Raw genomic sequence first — 21,536 nt, forward strand, 5'->3', positions numbered from 1 at the left:
TACCATATGTCAATGACGATAGATGAAATCTGAATGAACTGGTTTCTTCTGACAATGGATACACTAACCCCATTTACCCAATCTAACATCTTGCTGCTTACCGTGAAAGAATCACCATGATGGTTGTATATATTCTTGCATCGTTGCTCATGTCGTGCATGCTCCACGGAGTTTGGGCCACGCCCCTAGACGATTACGTGAACAATCTCGACCCAACGTACTCGTATGAGACGCTGGAGACGTTCCAGGGGGAGGGGTACACTCTATACAACATCAACATGACGTCACAATCATGGATACCTGGTACGGTTTAAAATATTATTTGTAAATTGTGGACGCTACATGTACTCATATTGTTGTTGTGTTTCGTTCTTCTGTTCCAGCGGAAGTTTACATTTGTAAATAATCAAAGACGTCGTATACATAATATATTTTCACATGTTCAGTTGGAATACAATTATAATACCGTGTTTATTTGTGCGACTGTTATTTATGGACTTAGTTGAGTTTTACAAACTAAAAAGCGATATGAACGGTTAATCAATTCGAAAAAAATGCCGCTTATTCGAAACGAAATTCATATTCGAATTCCAAAATAATGCTTAAGTGCAAAGTAGCGTTTTTTATTTGGTGCGAACGTTTTTTGTGTATCTGTCATGGTTTGGATAAGAGCTGCCATCCAATAAAGAGTTGATAATTGGTACATAGGAGGGGTCATGTCTTCAGTGGTTATATATGTCTGTTATATGATACCATAAAAGTGTGGGGCTACAAAGCATACCTGCGTTTCAGATCTTCAGAGTCAACCGGTATGGTGGCACTACCTTTCTGTCATAGTCCCGGATAAGATCCTCATCAAAGGGGCCTGCTTTTTGTTAATCGATGGCGGAACTAACCGCGATAGGTACGGTTTAACAAGGAGGAAGGGTTATCTTGTTATCGCGGTCTTTTGCACTCACTTGTTTTCATTCTCCGCTTTTATGTTTCTATTACTGTATGTCCTTTAAAAATGATTATTCTATCCATAAATAATACAATCTATCCATTTAACTTGTCTAGTAGACCAAGCCGACAGATAATTGTGTTCGACTGACCACTGTCGTTGCGGCCACAACCGGGACCTATGTTTCTATTATGTTCTTTTTACAATCATTATTCTATACAAACAAGATAAAATTGATCCATTTAAACGTGTATAGTCCACCCAAGCCGACAGACAATTTTGTTCGACTGACCACTGTCATTGCGGCCACAACTGGAGCCATTGGGGCGTGTCTTAAACAGATCCCTAACGAGCCAATCACGTTCAAGGTTTGTATTTTAAAACAAATGATTATGATACTAGTTTTTTTTCAACGAACAGCACTCAATTATCGTTGAAAATATTTTCATAGAATCAAAGCTAAATATACCGTGTCATAGTTTTAGTTCAGTTGCAAATTTACTTGACAAACCATTTTAGAATTGATTTTAGTGTTTTGTTTACAATCATGCCATTTACTTCCGGTTCCAGGAGGACCCAGACCGGAAACAGCGTACGGAGGAAGAAATCATCGCATGGGGCTGGAAGACCTTCTTGGAAAATCAGGGGGCGGATCCAGAAATACTTGTAGAACTACCGATGACCAAGATAGGTTTTTTTCATAGCATGCTAAGTATATCGTTATGAAACATGATCGCTGTGATTGAACGAGTGAAATGTGTAGCGGTATTAACATCCATTTTACAATTCAGAGTGGCATTGGTTTGGCACCATGTTTGAGGCTTGTCTCATTTATCAATCCAATGCGGTGACACAGTTTTTTGTGTGCATTTCCGTTCGGTTTGGCCTGTTTAGTTAGAGTTAATGATTAAGCAATCGGTCGGTGATAAATAAATGCTAATGTCAGTTTCCTCCCTGGTGACGATAGTCTATCAAGCAATAAGCAGCGTTGCACTACATCGTTTGCAGGCGGGTGTTCGGGCAATGGATACTATCGATGACTTCACGAAGAAACAACACGGGTTCGTCACAGATCGGTTTCTGGTGGCCGGAGCTTCAAAAGTAATAATATCTCTTTGCGCATTCTTGTACATATTTGATTCCATTGAAGTAACCGTGTGGCATCTGATACAGTTAATTTGTGTCATACTTAAAAAAATATAAAAAGTCATAAATGGCAGTTCGTGCTTCACGTGTTTGCTTCATGTAATGGTAACACGAACTAATTTACCGCAAAATAGCGAGGCTGGACAACGTGGTTAGTTGGTGCAGTCGACAAGCGGGTTGTTGCCATAGCACCAATCGTTATGGACCTTCTGAACATGCAGGAGGTAAGTGGAAGCATATCACGTGCATATAGGCATCGCTCTTGGAAAACAGGGTTAAAACTTAAATGCACATATGTTAAGTGTCGTCCTAGATGACTAGTAGCTTGTGCATTACGCACAGGCTGATTAGCGAAGAAACTTTCTGCCTAAATTCGCTTTTATGAGACTTTCTTGAAACGAACGAAACCATTAAAGCCCAAAGTGTCGTCCCTGATTAGCCAGTGTGGACTTCACAGAATAATCTGGGACGATACTTTAAGCGCATGCATTAAACCCTGCTTCCCCAGAGCGAGGCTCATATATATGTGTATATATGTTCTGACAATTCATATATGGGGATTTCATTAAAAAATATTTCATTTAAGTATATTAATATATATATATATATATTTATTAGAGTATACCGTATCGCTTGCATATATGAGGAATCTTGCTTACGAATAGACGTTATGTGCACAATAACAACATAATAACAGTGCATTTTTAACCATAGCCACCAAATAGCTAATTGACTTTGACAAGTTTTTTTTACAGAACATGCACCACTTTTATCGATCCTTAGGTGGTTGGACCTTCGCCTTTCACGACTTTTATGATGTCAACTTTACGGCAAATGTCGACAGTCCATATGTCAAAGATCTGACCGGAATCATTGATCCACTGTGTACGTTAAGTTTGAAGTGTCTATCCGACAGTCAGTTGCATTAAAAACATTAGCCGTGTTGAAGTGAAGCTAATGTTTTAGTGCCAACCAAAACGTCCATTAAAACACATTTGAATATAAAGTTATCAAGCTTAGATATGATTCATGCTTGTCTCTTTTTGCAATTATTGTCAGCAGTCCACAAGTCTGCAGTATTCATATATACGGAATACCGTTAAGGCAATCGTGGTTATACATTAAAATCGAGAGGGCGACAATACGATAGTACGATGACGACAGTGCGACAATACGATGGCGACATTGCGATAGTACGATGGCGACAATGCGATAATACGATGACGACAGTACGATAACGCGATAGTACGATGGCGACAATGCGATAATACGGTGATGACAGTGCGACAATACGATGGCGACACTGCAATAGAACGATGGCGACAATGCAACAATGCGATAGTGCGATAATACGATGACGACAGTGCGACAATACGATGGCGACAGTGCGACAGTACGATGGCGACAATGCGATAGTACGATGGCGACCGACAATGCGATGATATGATGACGACAGTGCGACAATACGATGTCCTCAGTGCCATAGCACGATGCGACAATGCGGTAATACGATGACGACAGTAAGAATACGCGATAGTACGATGGCGACAATGCGATGATACGATGGCGACAGTACGATATGAATATCGCATTGTCGCCATCGTACTATCGCACTGTCGCCATCGCATTGTTGCATTGTCGTCATCGTACTATCGCGTTGTCGCATTGTCGCCATCGTACTATCGCATTGTCGCCATCGTACTATCGCATTGTCGTTATTGTACTATCGCATTGTCGCCATCGTACTATCGCACTATCGCATTGTCGCCCTCAACTTTTAATGTGTAACCGCGATGGATCTAACGGTATTCCGTACATAAAGCTTCAACGAAAGTGTGTCCTTATATTTCCAGCGTACAACGAGCGTTATGCGAATATGCCAAAGTACATAACAAGCACGGGAGGAGACGAGTTCTTCATGGTGGATGACTCCAAGTTTTACTTTGATGTGCTCAAGGGAGAGAAATATCTCAGGTTTAACTGCGTTGCATCACTCCTATGAGCCCATGCATGGCATTGAAGCCATCTTTAAGAGTGCTTATTTATATTTAGCTGTTTTTGACTATCGCCTTTATAATTTCCTTTAATGTTCTTCTTTTTAAATAACTGTTAATTACATTTTATTTAAATTTTGTAATTGAATTTTTATGTTGGAATCGGTCCGAAAACAGATTTATACGGTTTTGATGTTCAGTGGTATTTATGCAGAATGATACCGAATGCAGAACACGGTCTTGTGGGTCATGAAACCAGTGTGATGTTTGGGATTCGGGCCTTCTTCCTATCTGTCATGAACGTGAGTTCTGGTAATTAAACGTTAAAAACTTAAAATAAGCCTCGTTTAGGGAAAATACGCCTCATACTTGTGCGAAAAGTATCGTTCCAGATTAGCCTATGCAGTCCGCCAAAAATTATCAGGGAAGATACTTTCCACCTAAATTACATTTTCACTGTACAGATACGTTTTTTAAACGAAAGACTCCATTAAAACGGAAAGCGTCGTCCCTGATTAGCGTGTGCGAACCGCACAGTGTTATCTGGGACGATACTTTTTGCACATGCATTAAGCCATGTTTTATCAGAGCGCGCCCCAAATGGAAGTTTTACACATTAAAAAATTGTACTTCTTTCAATTGTGTTTTTGTGTTTTTTCCTCATTATCATATTTTTAATCATGTATATTAATATGTGTGCTTGTTTCAGAATAAACCATTACCAAAAGTAGACTGGATATTGAATACCGTAAGTAACCCGATCGTGTATTAAATAATTGGACACTTCTACGACTAGAAATAAAATTGCATTGATGCCAAGAACATTAAGGACATACATTCGTTCAATCAAGCGCATCAGTAAGTGAAGTTAAGAATTTTAAATATATTAAACATCCTATCCGACCAGTGGTAATAACATAGAAAACAACACATAATGTTCTTACTGCTATATCTTACCACCAGTAATAGTTAGTTCCTTCCAAGTTTCAGTCCTTGAAATACTAATTGATATCCCTAACCATCCCAAAGTGTTATACATGGACCGGTTGTATAACAGAATTGTGCGACATTCCCCTTCTTTTAGACAGCCATTGGCGGCAAGATCAGCGTGACCACGGATGTTCAGCCTCTATCTGTGGAGTGTTACCACGCGACCACCTTGGATGACACACGGTAACCATTATGTAGGCTGCGTCGTGCGAGCATGGGTATTATGCCATAGCGTAGCTCCAGACCAGCATGCGCATTCTACATTCTCGCGGCTTTTCAACGTACATGTTTGTACTTCGACGTACACATTTTCTGAACAGCCAATCAAAACACTCGTCTCTTGTGCCGCTTTTCCTTCAGATTTATTCATTATAAATGTTTAAAATCTCTTTTTTAATTGAGGACCGAATAAATAAAAAAATGAAGATTGAAAAAAAGAAGTTTGAAGAATTTAATGCATTGAAATAGATTATATACCAATTTGAAGAAGATTCAATGTTACCTTTTTTAAAATTAAAATTATAAAGCATATTGTGAGTATTTATTGACCATGCGGGGCGGAGTATCACGGTCCAGCGCATTACTGTTTAGGGAATTCCCAACGGTAACCAAACAGTTACCAAACGATCACGGGATTAAAAATGCATAATAAGCTCCCTGGTTTGGTCGTATTTTGTGATAACCATTATTTGAATAAGTCAGAAGTTAATTCCGCCACGCCAGGTCAATAAATACGTACAATATCTATGAGTTAGCGGTCGAAAGTCGCATAATTTGGTATATATAATAATAATAATGTTCAATAAATACGCACAATATCTATAAGTTAGCGGTCGATAGTCGCATAATTTGGTATAAATAATAATAATAATGTTCAATGTCAAATATCTCTAAAAGCAACAGATGTAATGCGTCTTCTTATTGGCTAACACTCAAGGGTCGGTAAAAACTGTACGTCGAAGTACAATTTTGAACGTCGAAGAACAAAAAATGTACATCGACGTACATATTGTACGTCGACGTACATTTCTCTTTTTACCTAGTAGTACTTGTTGACTTTCGACCCAAATGGTACGCCATACTTTTTTTCACTTTCTATTTAAGCACCGCTTCGTGCTTTCAATAGCAGAATAGGTCGGGCTACAAAGACCTCGTGAAGAGGCCAGTAGGACCTGTAAATAAACTCTGATACAAACACACACTTCAATAGCAGACGAGAATACGGATGCAGAGACATATGTAGCTACACTGTTCAGAAATGTCCAAATGCCCATTTTTACTCGAAGTGGCTCAACTACAACGATGTTTTGCAACGAAGAGGATTTGTTATAAGTGGCCAAAGTGTTAACTTAAAAAATGAGGGTGAATGCGTTTGTTCTTATCATAAAATACGTCATTAATAGTTCGTAAACAAATGGTGAACGCATAGATGTATTATTAGAGGAATTAAAAATATCTCGTGTGTTAATACAGGTAGTACTTCTTAATGAAAAGAAAAACAACAATAATTAAACAATAAAAATGCATTTGATTAACGTTTGTGTTTAAACAGGGACTTCTTAACTGTCGTATAACTATAAGACCTTAATTATGCTTCCGTCTGTATTAAATGAAAAAGCTTGATGTTGCAGGAATTCCACTCCTATAAAAGTATGTCCTACCTTTCCAGTTCCAAAATATGTGAAGTTTTGAAGAAAGCATAAATATACGCATGCCGGTCGTTGTGACGTATATAATACAATAGCTTATTAAAAGTGTTTTTTTTTTCAGAAAAGATTTCCGGTTACTTCGAGGGACCCCGGGTGACCCGACTAAGCCCAAGCTTCACCCTGTACTGTGGCACAAGTCATATGCAACACCCACCGTGAGTTGAACAAGGGTTTACCATGGTTTCATACGTATTTATTGTACGGTTGTATGATACTAATACAAACTGAACGACAGAACACGATTGGTAACCCGCAGCACACTTCTTAGGAGTATTCGTGTTTAAAATTAGTACAAACTTTCTTATTATAGAGCGCTCTGAGCTGGGAGGTGGAGTTTCTAAACCCCAAGGTTGGATGGACTGCATTCTTTATACAGGTAATGTCGACAGAAACACATTTTATGATTATTTGAAATACTAGAAAAACAATTGTGAATGTGTCATTCATATTGATAAACATTGTTTCCACGTGCGCAGGTGACGTTTGCTGGCCTCGCCGACTCGGTGCTCGAGTTCACCACTCAGACTCTCATCATACCGGACACGTACCCCTTCCCGGACTGTCATGGCGCCGAGTGCAGGGGGACGCTCGTGTAGACTCAAGCTTTCCGTCCAAGGATTAAAACAATAACCATGTTTGATTTGTGACATACATGTATACATATGCAATTGAAATACAATCGTTATTGTATAATTAAGTGTACGTTTATTTGAATATACACGGTACAAACTACTTTAATAATGTTGAGAGTTCGCTCAGTACCAACACATGTCAAGCCAACACAACGTACAAGTCGTGATAACCCATATCTACAATACAGAGCAGGCCCGTAGCCAGGGTTTGGAAAAGGGGGGTGCGAGTTTTCCCATCAACGATTATTAAGCAACGAAGTGGCGAAGGGGGTAGGTGTCCCACTCCTACAATTGAGGTCCTCCCACTAGAAAATTTTGAAAATGAAACGTAAAATCCTGCGTTCTGGTGATTTTTTTAAATCTGTATTTAGAGACTGAAGTTATAGAGCACTTTTATATGAAATTTCACTTTCATTGACCATACTCTGTGACTGATCGATATGAATATAATATAACATACGTGTATTCCCCACTAACGTTTTTCAATAACCACCTTTTTCGATAAGTCATGGAAATACATTATTTTATACGGTGTTTAATCCGACACTAGTATGCGCGCATACACTTTGTTTTCATATGCAACAACATATTTATAGAATTAAAATCAACAATAAGAATGGTATAAATTATCATAATCTTGATAAAATTTGTGTAATGTACCATTCCAAAATTCTACCAGTCATAAAGCAAGCAAATTAAAAGGAAATATTTGACTTTTTTTCAAAACAATTGCTTGTCTGCTACTATAGATAGTACCAGAGGCCTAGTATTGCTCTCAACGTGCTAAAAGTGTATAGTACAACAAACACTGATTAACAAAACGTGGTCTTCTCTAATGTGCATCAATACTTAACAGAAATCAAGATGGAATAACTGGTTATTTATATTTTTTTAAACTATTTTTAACAAATTAGTTATCTTTTTCTAAACGAATTTCAGAAACATGTAACAATAAAGGCTTCATAAAGACCCTACAACCACAAACTACTTGCCCTATGGTCTCAAAGTCCTTTTCCATGTATACCAGAACGTAGCAGAAAAAACTTATTTGCCCATTATGCTCAGATCCGTCACAATTAATGAACATTAAACGTTAATGTCCACCTGATCATATGCTATAACGTTTTAAATTCATTATAACAACTGTTTAAGAGTAGGACATATTTCCTAGTGTCAAGCTTGACATAATTAAAACATTGTGGAAGGTTCTGTATGTGGAGCAGAACAGATGCCATTAAGTGTTGGTAAACTACAAAAAAGCTGCATTGCTTTGTAGAAATGATTTGTTTTCTTGCCATATAACACAACAATTATCCTGCCTGGAGTATAGCTGATATATTTTGCTAGAAACCCTTTTAGGTGATCCAAAAATGGTTGTACGGGGATTTTAACAAAAAGACAACTCAGTTTGTCGAAAATGCTGTGCACAATGTGTTGTTAGAAATCGTGATATAATGCAAAATTATTAACCAGTGACTCATTAGTCTTCGGCAATAGTCGACAGGGTGCCATATGATTTCAGTCATTTTCGGAAGCTGGCATAACGGTCAGTTAATAATCATCTAAAATGTACTTTCCTTTTATAAGATTATTTATTTAAGTTAATCAAATTGGTTTTCCAGCCATTTAGATTATTGTCGAAAAAGGTTATTGTACTGGGAATTCAACCATCATTACGTCATTATATCTATTAGAGTTACAGCTTACAACGAGTATTACGATATGCTTACTCCACGCTCTAGTAAATAAAAATATTACATGCTTAATGTATTTTCGATGTGAGTACCGATGTGATGAAGCTTTGCGTTAATTGTTGTTACATGTACCTTATCCTCTTGCCTGGTGTTCGTCACATGATGGCTACGTGCATAGGGAGGATCCTGCCTACAATTAATTATTGGTTATTCACCAGGAACAAGTAGCGGGAGGTCATATCGGTTTGACGCAGCAATAACGGTCCGAGAGCTTGATCAGTTACTGATTAATAAAGACCCTTACAGCGGGTATATACGATTTTTATATGTGCTGAATTGTAAAATATTGATACAAATATGTTATAATAACACACAATATGCAAGAAAAATGATACATTTAAGACGAATTTCATAAAATACAGCAAATACAAATTAGCACCCCGAGCCGATTGTGACGAAGATAATTCGTAATTATTTTCCTACAATAACCGATGCATTCGTCTTTTTAGTAAGTGTTCGTGTGTCGTATCGATATCGCTGCAGGAATTACAAATGAACCGTTAAACTAAATTTAGATTCACATCGTACATGCATGATATACATGCTGGCGAATTCGGCTGTACAGCCTTTTTCGATTTCAGAATTAAATATCTGGCTTATTTAGCATTTTTCGACACATGTTCTTCTTAACTTTTATTTTAGTTTATATTGAAATATATGTATAATAAGTTTTTACACATTTTATATTAATAAATAAATATTTGACAAGATCGTATATACCCACATAGGTAGTTTTATTTCAAAATCTGTAGTAGATATACATATATTGAATAGTTGCACACAGTGTTAACCAGAATTAGTACAAATGGGGGGGGGGGGGGGGGTTGTATTCTAATAAATTTCAGGTCAGATTGATAAAACTTAGTCAGTAGCCTCACACAATAGCCTAAACTACATGTATGAAGTTTCAATTTAATACCTGTAGTGTACCCAGTTATATGGGAATGTTAACGTTTACCTTAACCCATTTATGCCGAGCGACTAGAAAAAGGCCTTGGCAAACAGCGTATACCCAAATGAGACGCCCCATGATGCGGCGTCTCATCAGGGTCTGCGCTGTTTGCCTAAAGAAATTTCTGTAAGAAATATTCTAAATATAGAAATAAATATACTAGACATCCCTAATTTTGGAAATTAATTGATCCAATTTACAAGGATGGGAGAGTCTACTAGGCATAAATGGGTTAACCAAATCGTTACGCAGACGCCGATAAATTATCACGCCATTATTCCACATAAGGCAATGTCACGCTGCTCAAACCGTTAAAAGAAACTCGATAATCACTTCATTTTCTAAATGTATGATGAACAAAATGTGGGCATGCAAAATAGTCAAAAGGAAACTGAAACTAATGCAGCCGAACATAAAACACTGTCACTGAAATCTTTTCATTTTATTAAATTAGCAACAAAGGGCAGAATAAATGCACTGAATAAGAACATAAAGTGCATGAATCACATTTTGAAGGTTTCCGGTTTCACTTGTGTGTGACTTATCACTTTTAGGACGGTTAACCTTGTGGCTGGTTTGACTAGATATCAATTATTGGGATTTCCGAACCTACAGTTGTAGTCGCGTTCTGAATAAACTGGGCATAATGCTTGTGCGTCAAGTGAAGTCCAACATTAGCTTGTGCAGTCCGCACAGGCTAATCAGGGAAGAAACACTTTCCGCACATGCATTTTGCCCAGTTTTCTCAGAACGCGGCTCATTTATTCATAGCAACATCTACAGAAAAGATAAAATCCGGCTAACAAAAAGTTTCGTATATGAGTTTGATATTTACAATATAATATTGTAATAAATTCCACGCAATTTTAGCAACATCTGTTTGTTATCGGTGTGCCGGTTAGATAACTAATTTACTACCGCATTTCAACGGAAGATAGACGATTAGCTATATTTTTCCAGTAGTTTAATCAAAATGCCGTTTACACAAATACTTTACTTTCGCATTTCAACGGTAGATAATAAATTGAAAGTAGATTGTTTTTATTCATTATATTTCCTGTTTTTCATATTTTTTGCAACATATAAAATCCATCAACAAAACACGTTATTGTTAACGGCGAGCGGATGCTCGGTCTAAATGCCACTTGCTGATGTATGGGTAACACTGGAAGATTTTACTGAAATTCACTTCGCCTTTACCCGACAACAATGCTTCATGCATTGTGGAACATCTTCATTATACGTGTTGTGGCATTTCTTGCGTCTGAGATTTTGGCCACGCCCCTTGACGACTACGTGTATAGGAAAGACCCAGCTTACAAATATGACGTCATAAAAATGTACCAAATGGAGGGTTACACGCTCTACATTCTAAACTTGACGTCACAGAAATGGAAACCAGGTAGGAATCCACTGATATATCGATATAACAACAAAACAAAATATGCAAGCAATAATACCAATAATAATAATAATAATAATAATAATAATAATAATAATAATTATAATAATTATAATAATAATAATTTACCATACCTATTGTCAAACGGAAATTGTATAAACTTAGCTCTATTTAAAATTTTATTATTGTAGCAAAAACGCGAAATGAGATGATAATGTATTGTTTATTTTGATTTTTATGTTTATTTTAAGTGTTATGCAATATTTAATGTATTCGATTTTGTTAGTCATTTAAATAAAAACACAAAGGCTCAATTTCGTTGCCCCACTACTACTACTACTGCTGCTACTACTACTACTACTATTAGTACTACTACTTCTACTTCTACTAATGCTACTACTACTTAAAAATAAATAAATAAATAATAAAAATGAATAAATAAATAATAATAATAATAATAAGGAGAAGAAGAAGAAGAATGAGGCTAGCAATACTTATATTAGTAGTATTTTAATTATATTTAAAGTTCCCTGATTCTCGCATATGGCCTATAAATGATGGACGCGCTTCAAAACTGTCTGTATTCTCAAATAACAGACTTTCAGAGCCAGCCAGTGTGGTGGCACTACCTCTCTGTCACAGTCCCGGATAAGATCCTCATCAAAGGGGCAGGATTTCTCTACATCACCGGGGGATCTAATAATGATAAGTTGTAGTTTCTGTAAATTTTACATTTTTCGCATAACAGTATTATCGTTAACACATACCAGGAATAGTTTTCTTCACGCGCATAAACACATTTTTTTTGCAAACACTCTTCAATTTCGTTATTAATCACAATTATAGAAATCCCAAATTGATTTACTTTAATACTTCCTGTAAAACATATGATCCGATGAACTGAGTCAGTACATGTAGAATTCAAACCCTTCAGTCCCCCGTCGCTCACAGACCCGTGTGTCCAAGGTACAACGCACATGGCAACTGCAACTGGTTCAATCGGCGCATGTCTAACACTAGTGCCAAACACACCGATCGTCTTTAAAGTAAGGTTATTGTCGACAACATTAACATATTTGGACCATTGATGCTTAAAAGTTTCTTTAAAAATGAAAAGCATAAACCTTTAAATGTAATCATTTCATTTTTACTAAATAATAAAAGTACAATACAAATAATTGTTATACGGGTTTCCTTCACTTATTTAATACATTAAATTTACAATACAATGCATTGAAGTAATCGCTCATGTTAACATTTCCCTGTGGATACCTCTGTATCATTCGGTCACGCAGACACTTCGCAAAATTTTGGCTTGAATCTTCTAGTATGAATTCAAACTTATGAAGTATGAAGGTGAAAGTGTGAATAATCAAATTAAGTGCGAATGTTGAAGCGGATGTATGAAGAATGAATAATGAAGTATGAGGTCACCACAATCCCGATAGTTTTTATTTGTATTTTGTACCTCTTCTCTTGTATAACGGTTATAAGATCTACCCAAGTGCCATACATACACAGATTTCTAACGGATTCCATAACTGTTCAAATGATATTGGTTTTCGAAATAGATAATATTATAAGAACAATTCGTCATTATTAAAGGAGTATTGGATGTTATAATAGTCGGTATAGGTTCTAAAAACGCATGCACATCATTATCCTTATTAGATTCATGTTTAAATGTTTCACAATTAATGCATACCGGTACTTATAAACCTCTCTTACCTGCTTTTTCTGTACATGTACACTTTGTAGGATGACATATTGTGTACACATTGGCATGACACACTGTCTTTGATTGTAATGTATTTAATCTTAAAAATGACACTTCATACAGATACGTCGAGATAAATCTACGTTACAAATCGTTTCGCATGATCATTTAATGAGTGCTAAGCAATTACTTTTAGAAATGGATGACAACCGTTTCGTGAAACACTTTGTAGAATGATCCAGCACAAAAGGAGCGATGGGGAGATGCCATTGTTGCGTGGACCTGGAAGACATTCGTGGAACAGAAAGGAGTCGACCCGGAAATACTTCTGACCATGCCAATGACTAAGGTTACACGTAATAAAATACTCTACGTATACTGTTATTGTGTGATTAGACTCGCTGCCTTTTTTTGTATTTCATTACTGTTTTAAGAATACAACATGCAATATTAGACGTGCAGTATGATTGAATAATTGGTATTTTGGTTTCATTGAATCATTTGAAGGCCAGTGTTCGAGCCCTGGACACTATTAGTGATCTCACAAAATCGAAGATTGGAGAAAAAACTGATCGTTTCGTAGTGGCTGGAAAATCAAAGGTTTTACTTATAGGCATTGTCAAAAAGCTTTTGATTGATAAAACCTGATTATTTTACATCAAGCTTCCACTAAAAGTCAAATAATCCTTTTTGCTTATGTTAAATAGTTAAATTGAACCACGTATAGCATCAACAGAATTAAGAAAATACCATTTTTACGTGTGTTTAATATTTATATTTAATGTAAATGTGATGTATTGTATGGTAGTCCGAGAGTCGAATGAAAATCTCTACTAAACGCGTTAACGGAGGAAACATATTTTTAAAATGAAATGTTACCATAAAATAAGCCAAACATGGGTATATCAGTTTTTAGCAAAATCTGTGACAGTGTTACATGTTAAAATTTAAGATTGGGTCACTTATGTTTCAGCGAGGAGGGATATCGTGGATGGTTGGAGCTGTTGACAAGAGAGTTGTTGCCATAGTTCCCATTGTTATGGACCTTCTTAACATGCAAGAGGTATAAACACTTTATGTCTTTCAATGAAGTCTGGTCAGACATGCATCGTCGGCCTATTTCAGCAATTTATCAGTTACATCCTGTATATTGGAATAAACTGAAATTTGAAAGTAAATATCTGATAAATGTTTGTATCACATCCGTCGTAGAATTTGCGCCACTACTATCGCTCACTAGGCGGCTGGTCTTTTGCGTTCAACGATTATTACGAGGTCAATTTCACACAATACCTCGACAGCCCGTACCTGAAGCAAATGGCAACGATTGTGGATCCACTATGTGAGTATTGGCAGGAATTTCGTATGTGCTTTTATGCATTTTTACAAAAAAATTATGTGTTATAACATATGTTGTTTAAATACAGTATTTGTTTAAATACAGTATTTAACAACATATTGATATATATACCATCAAACTGTTTAAATTCATATATGCCGCGTTTAATGAAACTGGGCTAATGCATGTGCGTAAAGTATCGTCCCAGATAAACCGATGAAATTCGCAGAAGCTAATCAGGGACGACACTTTCCGTTCTATATAGTTTTTTCGTTAAGTCTCTTCTAAACGAATTTAGTCTATACGGAAAGTGTCGTGTCTGATTAGCCTGTGCGGACCTCACAGGCCTATCTTGGACGAAACTTTATACCAAGTTTTCCCAGAGAGCGTCTCCTATTTATGACCGTTGTGCTTTTCAATGCGTATAACAGCATATACACATCGCTATGGGGACAAGCCTAAGTACATTATATTGGCTGGGAATGATGAGTTGTTCATGCCAGATGATTCCAGATTCTACTTCGATGATCTGAAAGGGGAGATATACTTTAGGTAAAATACTTCAGTAGTTATTAAAACATGCGGTATAATAAGATATCTTACTGATAAGTAAGTATTTTATTGTTGCATCTTGTTTAACCATGGAAACTTAAATAAAATACAAAATCAGGGCGGAAAAAGAAACAATTATCGAGCGTCTTAAAGCAATACTTAAGATCGATACCTTACCAAATGCATTAGGTTATCTGTGTATATTTTGCATATATAATCCATGTGTGTTTTGTGTGGTTCAAGTGCTGAACCATATGTTCGATTTTACTGATATCAGGATGGCACCCAATATGGACCACACTCTGAACCCGTTTGAGAACAACACGGCGTTGGGAATCAGATCTTTCTACATTTCCATTATGAAGGTAGCTTTCATATTGCATGATTGATTTTGTTGTACCGAAGGAAATTCAACACTTTCGATATTACACTCTGCATTAAAACATGTCAAGAATAAGAAATCAAAACCCAGACAATTTGTGAAATCTTTACCTCTTGTTTTATGTTTACATTGTTCAGTTTAGTATCCATTTGATGAGTGTTTCATAAGTCTCTCTTCAACATGATCGTTTCGCTTGTATTACTTTGTTAGGAAATTACTGTCTCTTATTTATGAATGTTATCACTGTTCATATCAAATCATAATCATAATATGCTGAAAGTTGATAAAGAGCAATACTATATGGTGAACATTTGCATGTTTGAAAGGGCGTATTGGCCAAATAGTTTTTCAGAAAGTAAGTGCAGTTTGATAATTCATGTGCTATTTTTCTATCGTATTTCCCGTTTTCGCGCGAAATGTTTGGAACTAATGATTTTTTGTTCGTTAAGCTCCGTTGATTTTCCAGTGTGCCCTTTGAATAATAATAATAACGCAATTGATCACGAACTCGAATGATCCGTATCTTATGACACATAAAGGGCAGAATCCGAATTGGGTGGATATGCATGCAATGTCAGGTTGTTCAGTTCGAATAGATGATCATGGATAATGATAAAGCTCTTTGATTGTTAATTTGATGTTTCTGTTCTTAATCAAAGGAACCGAATTGGATGAAATTATCTAGAGTGGACTTTAGGGTTGACATGCGGATAAAGCCATTGGGACTGAGGCGTTGATATTCTTAACGTATGCTTTACCCACAGCATTTGCGCCAAGGATCGCCCTTCTTTTTCTAGGGTCATATTTTGATCCCTGTTTCTTTGGTCATTGAAGAATTTCGTAAGTCTCGCAGTCATGTGGTGTTTCTGTCCATGTTCAATTTTGAGGTATTGTCTCTCAAGCTCTGTCTTGTACTTTCCAGGTCTTGGCTGTGCATGGCCTCAGCCCCATGGCTGTGGTCAAGTTGTCGTGATCATTCTGTAGAATTCGGACTGGTCGGTGGGTTCATTGACTCATATCAGGCATTTCTCGTCTTGCCACGCTCTCGTCTTGTCAATGGTGTAATATCACCAACTCTGGGACTGGCTATTGAAGTCAGCAGCGATGAAAAAGCCACTGTCTGGGACCATGCTGGTGTGTAGTGATTGCATTTTGCCGTTAGGGCAGTAGCAGTTAACAAGCTCTAGTATGTTATCCTTGTTAGAGATTTCGAAAATTACACTACCTCCCAAATGGAGTTCTTTGTTCGGGGCCTTTCAGGTTGTTTCTTACGAGAGTCATCACTCCTCCCTTCTTACTCACTTGAAGATCGCTTCAAGACACATTTTACCCTCTGATTTTGAAGGGCTTTTCGGATGCAGCTGTTTTTTTTATATGTAAGCAGCAGACATGTTGAGGCTGTTTACATGCAATACTTGTTTTACTCGGAATTTTTTGTTCCAAGTGCATGATGTTGATAGTTTTGTTTGGTTGTGTCGAGTTTTCAGCTATAAACAACTCTCTCTTGTCCCCTGGCTCCCCAAAACGAGTTCCAAGACCACCAATAGCTGAGGGTATACTCCGTTAATTCACGTGGCCCAGATCTTCACCTGCCTGGTGGGATTTGGTAGGGCGTGAATCATTCTTGTTGTCTTCAAATCCAAGTACTTTGTTTGACAATGTATGTTGACACCATGATTTGTAAGAGTCCACTATGCAATCTGATATCTTGGTGTTTACGCTACGGCATATATTTCAGGGTTACCTAACCCTTACCTAATTGTCAAAGACCTTCTCTGTAAGCACATGTATCGTTTTGTTCCATTAATCCATACCGGGGCTTATAGATTGTAGCGTATGATGTTTCTTTCGTTGTGCGTCAGGAGTATTACACTGGAAAAGATATTACCAGCTTTTATGTCCACACATTGGGGTAGGAATAGCACCAGTTGTTCCGCAACTGTTTATTTGTCTCACCTAGCTCCTGTGTCTACAGGCCGCCAAGTAGTGCTCCGCTGGGTCGGGGAGGGTCACCCCATTACCTTATTTAGGGATGAGGATCTTATTGTTAATCTCGAAAATTCATAAACAGGTTATCGGATTATTTCAGAACATCCCGCTTCCCAAAATGAACTGGAAACTGCAGATGGTGAGTGATAAGCTTATGATTTTTGTTTCATTAATATCGACCCTGAATGTTAATGATTTTAATATTTTATCTTTGTTACAGTATAGTTCCGTTTTCCGTTATATATAATTCAACATCGATATCGTTTATGTATCATGCAACTTATGAGAAAGTCCATTGATTTTCAGACGTCCACAGGCGGAAAAATCAGCCTTATAACCGAAAAGCGGCCTGCCGCCGTGGTTTGTTACCATGCCACCACCACAGACGGAAAACGGTATAAACATGGTCCGACTTAGACATATAAACACTTCATTTTACTCTATCTTGGCCATCATATTTTCATGCACACGACGTTACGCAGACAACGGAAATCGATTATATTTCAGTATTTGCATGAAATATTTAGGTTGACAGAGACATGCATCCCTTTATTTAACAGAATAGCAACTTAAAACAGTTCATGCACACACTATCATACTATGTAATGGCTGAGTACAGAGGATTGTACCTATGAAGTTAAACACTTACTTATTTTGTTATTACACGTTTTTTTAAACAATATATTCCTTTGGGAATGATAACGTAAAATACTTCAATATGCAACCGCGTCTTCAAAACATAAATATCAATTAAACAGTAGTTTATACTATTCTTCGTAAGTGAACATCATCAAACTTTATATTGGGTTAAAAAGATTCCATGCGCTAGCACCATCCGTCTTAACCCATAAGAGTTGATATGTTTAATAAGGTATATACATTTCGAATGTAAAAGCATGTTCGTATATGACAATAGTATGTTCATTAATGTGAATGGTATATTAGTTAAAAGAAACATAACCGTGAAAACGACATAGGCAGTGTATCTATATAATTCCACACATTTATGAATTCTTAAAATGTATTTACTATAGTTTTGTTTCCTGAATAGTTTCTTCTTAGTGTGATAAATGATATCGAATGTTTACATGGCAATGTTTCAGAAAGGATTTTCGTCTATTTCGTCTAAATAACGACAATGTACCGGCTTTAAATCAAGTAATATGGCACAAAGCGGACGTCAATCAAACCGTAAGATCTGCTTTATATGATGATTAGATTGTGAAACTTGGTAGTCTTAAGTCACTTACAAATCTTCTTCTTTGTTCTCTGAGCTTAAGTGTGGTGTGGAGCGAACTTAAACATTGTGGTATTATATAATAGATGACATTTAAGTTTGCATTGGATGTTGTGTGATATACACACGTTACTAGTATTCATGCCACTAATTTTCTGTCAAGAATTATCAGTCTGATTTTTAAGAACTTATTAAATATACTTTATTGGTAATTTATAAACTATAACAGTTATTAAGTAAATATGTAGTGTAAATGCAACTTTTTGTATTTTGTTCTAAATATCAGAAGTGAATTAAGAAAGTTTATCCTGGTTTTACATATTGGGTAAGTAGATGTGTTTTGAATTGAGTGCCGTGTCATTATGCTATCCGGGGCGTATGAATACACTATTAAACTAATAACCAATGCCACTTTCTGTTGACTGCAGATTAAAAAAAATCAAGTAATTCCTTTATTATGATTTATTATTATTATTTATTATGATTTTTTTATATAAAATTATATTTATATATTTATTGCTTATCACAGAGTGCTCTGAGCTGGGAGGTGGAGCTACTCAATCCTCCTGTCGGCTGGACTGCATTCTTTATACAGGTACCGTACCTCTTCATGACCATGTTAAACCTTCATATAATAACGGGGTAATGTACATACTGTATCAAAATACAATGTTCGTAATGTTTTTTTCAAACAGTATGCTAGTTTTGTTACATGCATTTTGATTTTACATAACCTTTTATAAAATGTTTCTTTTATAATCGAACAAATTCAACTTTCATGTTTTAATGCTTGCTTTTTAATGAATGCTCAAAGTATCAAATAAATTGTGAATTATGTCATGTTTATCACTAACAAAAGTGTATGTGTACGAACTGTTTTATACTCAAGGTGACATTCGCTGGTCTCGCCGACTCGGTGCTCGAATTCACCACCCAGACTCTCATCATACCGGACACGTATCCCTTCCCGGACTGTCATGGCGCCGAGTGCAGGGGGACGCTCGTGTAGAACCGAGGCGGTGTTACTTGTATATCTCACAACACGCTTCAACATGAGTTTATAGTATCGCTCACAATAAAACTTACACTTGTATAGAATATATCTCTAAAATGTGAACGAATGCGATTGGCAACAGTTTCATTATGTGTACTTGTTTTGTCAGTAAGAACATGTTTTAGGAGAAGCCGCACTGTCCTAAAATGAAAAGAATATATATGAATGCCACACTCAATACTTATTACATAAAGTAACGCACACGCAATAACATGCGAGCATTCTACAGCATTGAAAACAAGAAATATCTTTAAAAAAGATATACGGCGTTGTTTGGGGTTGTTGTTGATGAAAAATAAAGAGTTATATCAATGAGAAAGCAAATGCCTTTTTCTGAACAGTTCTTAGCAGAATCACATGCAAATCCATTACGTTGCGCCAGATTTCGTGGTTTATTTCGCATTATTAGATATTATTAACCATATATCTATAGATATAGAACAAAAATACACAAGAAGAATGGAAATAAAATGAAAATATACGAGTCAATGCCCACAAACGCATCAACCGTACATATTTGAAATATTAATAAGCGCGCTCTTCGAACAGACATGTTGTAGTGGCTTTTCGGACATACCGGTAGTTATTTTATTTCGATTGTTTATAGTATCGTGAATAATCGCGCTCATGCTTAATAAATTGGTCGCTATGGTGGAGTAATTCTTAATAATCAAAACTAGTACTCGTCATTGAAATATTGGAAACAAGAAATATATTTTTAAAAAGATATACTGCGTTGATTGTGGTTGGAGTTGGTGAAAAGTAAAGAGTTCAATGAATGAGATCAAAGATATCGAATGTCTTTTTCTGTGCAGTTCTTAGCTGCATCACACGCAGTACGGGATGTTAAGCGGGGTTTTCGTGGCTTATTTTACATTATTACATATTGCTGGTCATAAACTTAAAGATACAAAACAGAAAACCAAAAGAAGAATGGAAGTGAAATTAAAACATTAGTCAACCTGCCACACGCGAAGTATCCGTACATATTTTTAACATTTATACGCGCGTTCTTCGAACAAACCTGTTTTAGTGGTTTGTCGGGCATTGCTATTTGATTCGATTGTTAACAGTATCGAGAATCATCGAACTCATAATGCTTAAAACATTAGTCAATATGATGGAATAATTCTTGTTAAATTAATCAAAAATAATATTTATCATGGTATTGTTGAAAATACATTAAGAATCTATTAATAACATACCATAATTATATCGCTGAATATCTCTAGCCGCAAACTGACCCTGATACCTTGCTGGTTGGAATGGAATGTATTAAAGCGAGGCCACGCTTCCACTGCTGGAACGTCGGCTTGTTTAAAACTTAATACTTTTACATGTTAAATGTTCAATTTCGAAAACAATTTAAAATTGTTTGGCCAAAACCAATATCAGGATAGGGGAAAACGATATTTTTTTAAAACTAAAATATACTAGTACACATACAGGCATATGGAAGTAATTACCAAATATGAGAACGTAGCCTTTAAGAAGAAACGCTCTGGCGCTGGCAATCCTCTGAAAATAAAAGGTGCACGCACAAACTGTATTAATGTCAAGAGTTGAGTGTAAAACTGTTTTATCTTTAAAGCCTTTTCATTATAGATAAAATTGTTTCATGCTGAAAACGCAGTATAACAGTGTTACAAAGACGCGTTCATGTTTCCAATGTTCTGGTGGTATGCTACAATCAGCCAATGGAATAAATGAAGTGTATTTATTCGTGGTTAGCCGCTGAAATGTC

The 21,536-nt window shown here is 36.4% G+C and overlaps 2 protein-coding genes across 6 annotated transcripts; both read left to right on the forward strand.

Annotated features, from left to right (window-relative positions):
* The first annotated feature begins 11 nt into the window (after nt 1-11).
* LOC127868630 (autocrine proliferation repressor protein A-like) lies at nt 12-7,475 on the forward strand. The gene is made up of 14 exons (XM_052410536.1): nt 12-303; nt 793-904; nt 1,200-1,311; nt 1,514-1,628; nt 1,950-2,044; nt 2,224-2,313; nt 2,845-2,974; nt 3,943-4,063; nt 4,298-4,385; nt 4,793-4,831; nt 5,168-5,256; nt 6,844-6,937; nt 7,093-7,158; nt 7,259-7,475. Exons 1-14 carry the CDS (start codon nt 117-119, stop codon nt 7,376-7,378), a joined length of 1,458 nt encoding a protein of 485 aa, XP_052266496.1. The 5' UTR covers nt 12-116; the 3' UTR covers nt 7,379-7,475.
* A 3,668-nt stretch (nt 7,476-11,143) lies between these two features.
* On the forward strand, nt 11,144-19,879 carry LOC127868631 (autocrine proliferation repressor protein A-like). Of its 5 annotated transcripts, none has more exons than XR_008044208.1 (14): nt 11,145-11,522; nt 12,120-12,231; nt 12,457-12,568; nt 13,472-13,588; nt 13,747-13,839; nt 14,213-14,302; nt 14,452-14,581; nt 15,010-15,130; nt 15,408-15,495; nt 17,602-17,640; nt 17,808-17,896; nt 18,609-18,692; nt 19,268-19,333; nt 19,628-19,709. XR_008044208.1 is itself a non-coding variant. In XM_052410537.1 (14 exons), exons 1-14 carry the CDS (start codon nt 11,330-11,332, stop codon nt 19,745-19,747), a joined length of 1,458 nt encoding a protein of 485 aa, XP_052266497.1. In that variant the 5' UTR covers nt 11,153-11,329; the 3' UTR covers nt 19,748-19,879. The 5 variants fall into 5 exon arrangements, 3 of the variants coding, with proteins under 3 accessions (XP_052266498.1, XP_052266499.1, XP_052266497.1); XM_052410537.1 differs by having other exon boundaries at nt 11,153-11,522; nt 18,605-18,692; nt 19,628-19,879; XR_008044209.1 differs by lacking the exon at nt 19,268-19,333 and having other exon boundaries at nt 11,144-11,522; nt 19,628-19,879.
* Nucleotides 19,880-21,536: the final 1,657 nt, after the last annotated feature.

Source organism: Dreissena polymorpha, chromosome 2 (genome assembly GCF_020536995.1).
Source record: "Dreissena polymorpha isolate Duluth1 chromosome 2, UMN_Dpol_1.0, whole genome shotgun sequence".
In the NCBI taxonomy this organism is placed as follows: Eukaryota; Metazoa; Mollusca; class Bivalvia; order Myida; family Dreissenidae; genus Dreissena; species Dreissena polymorpha.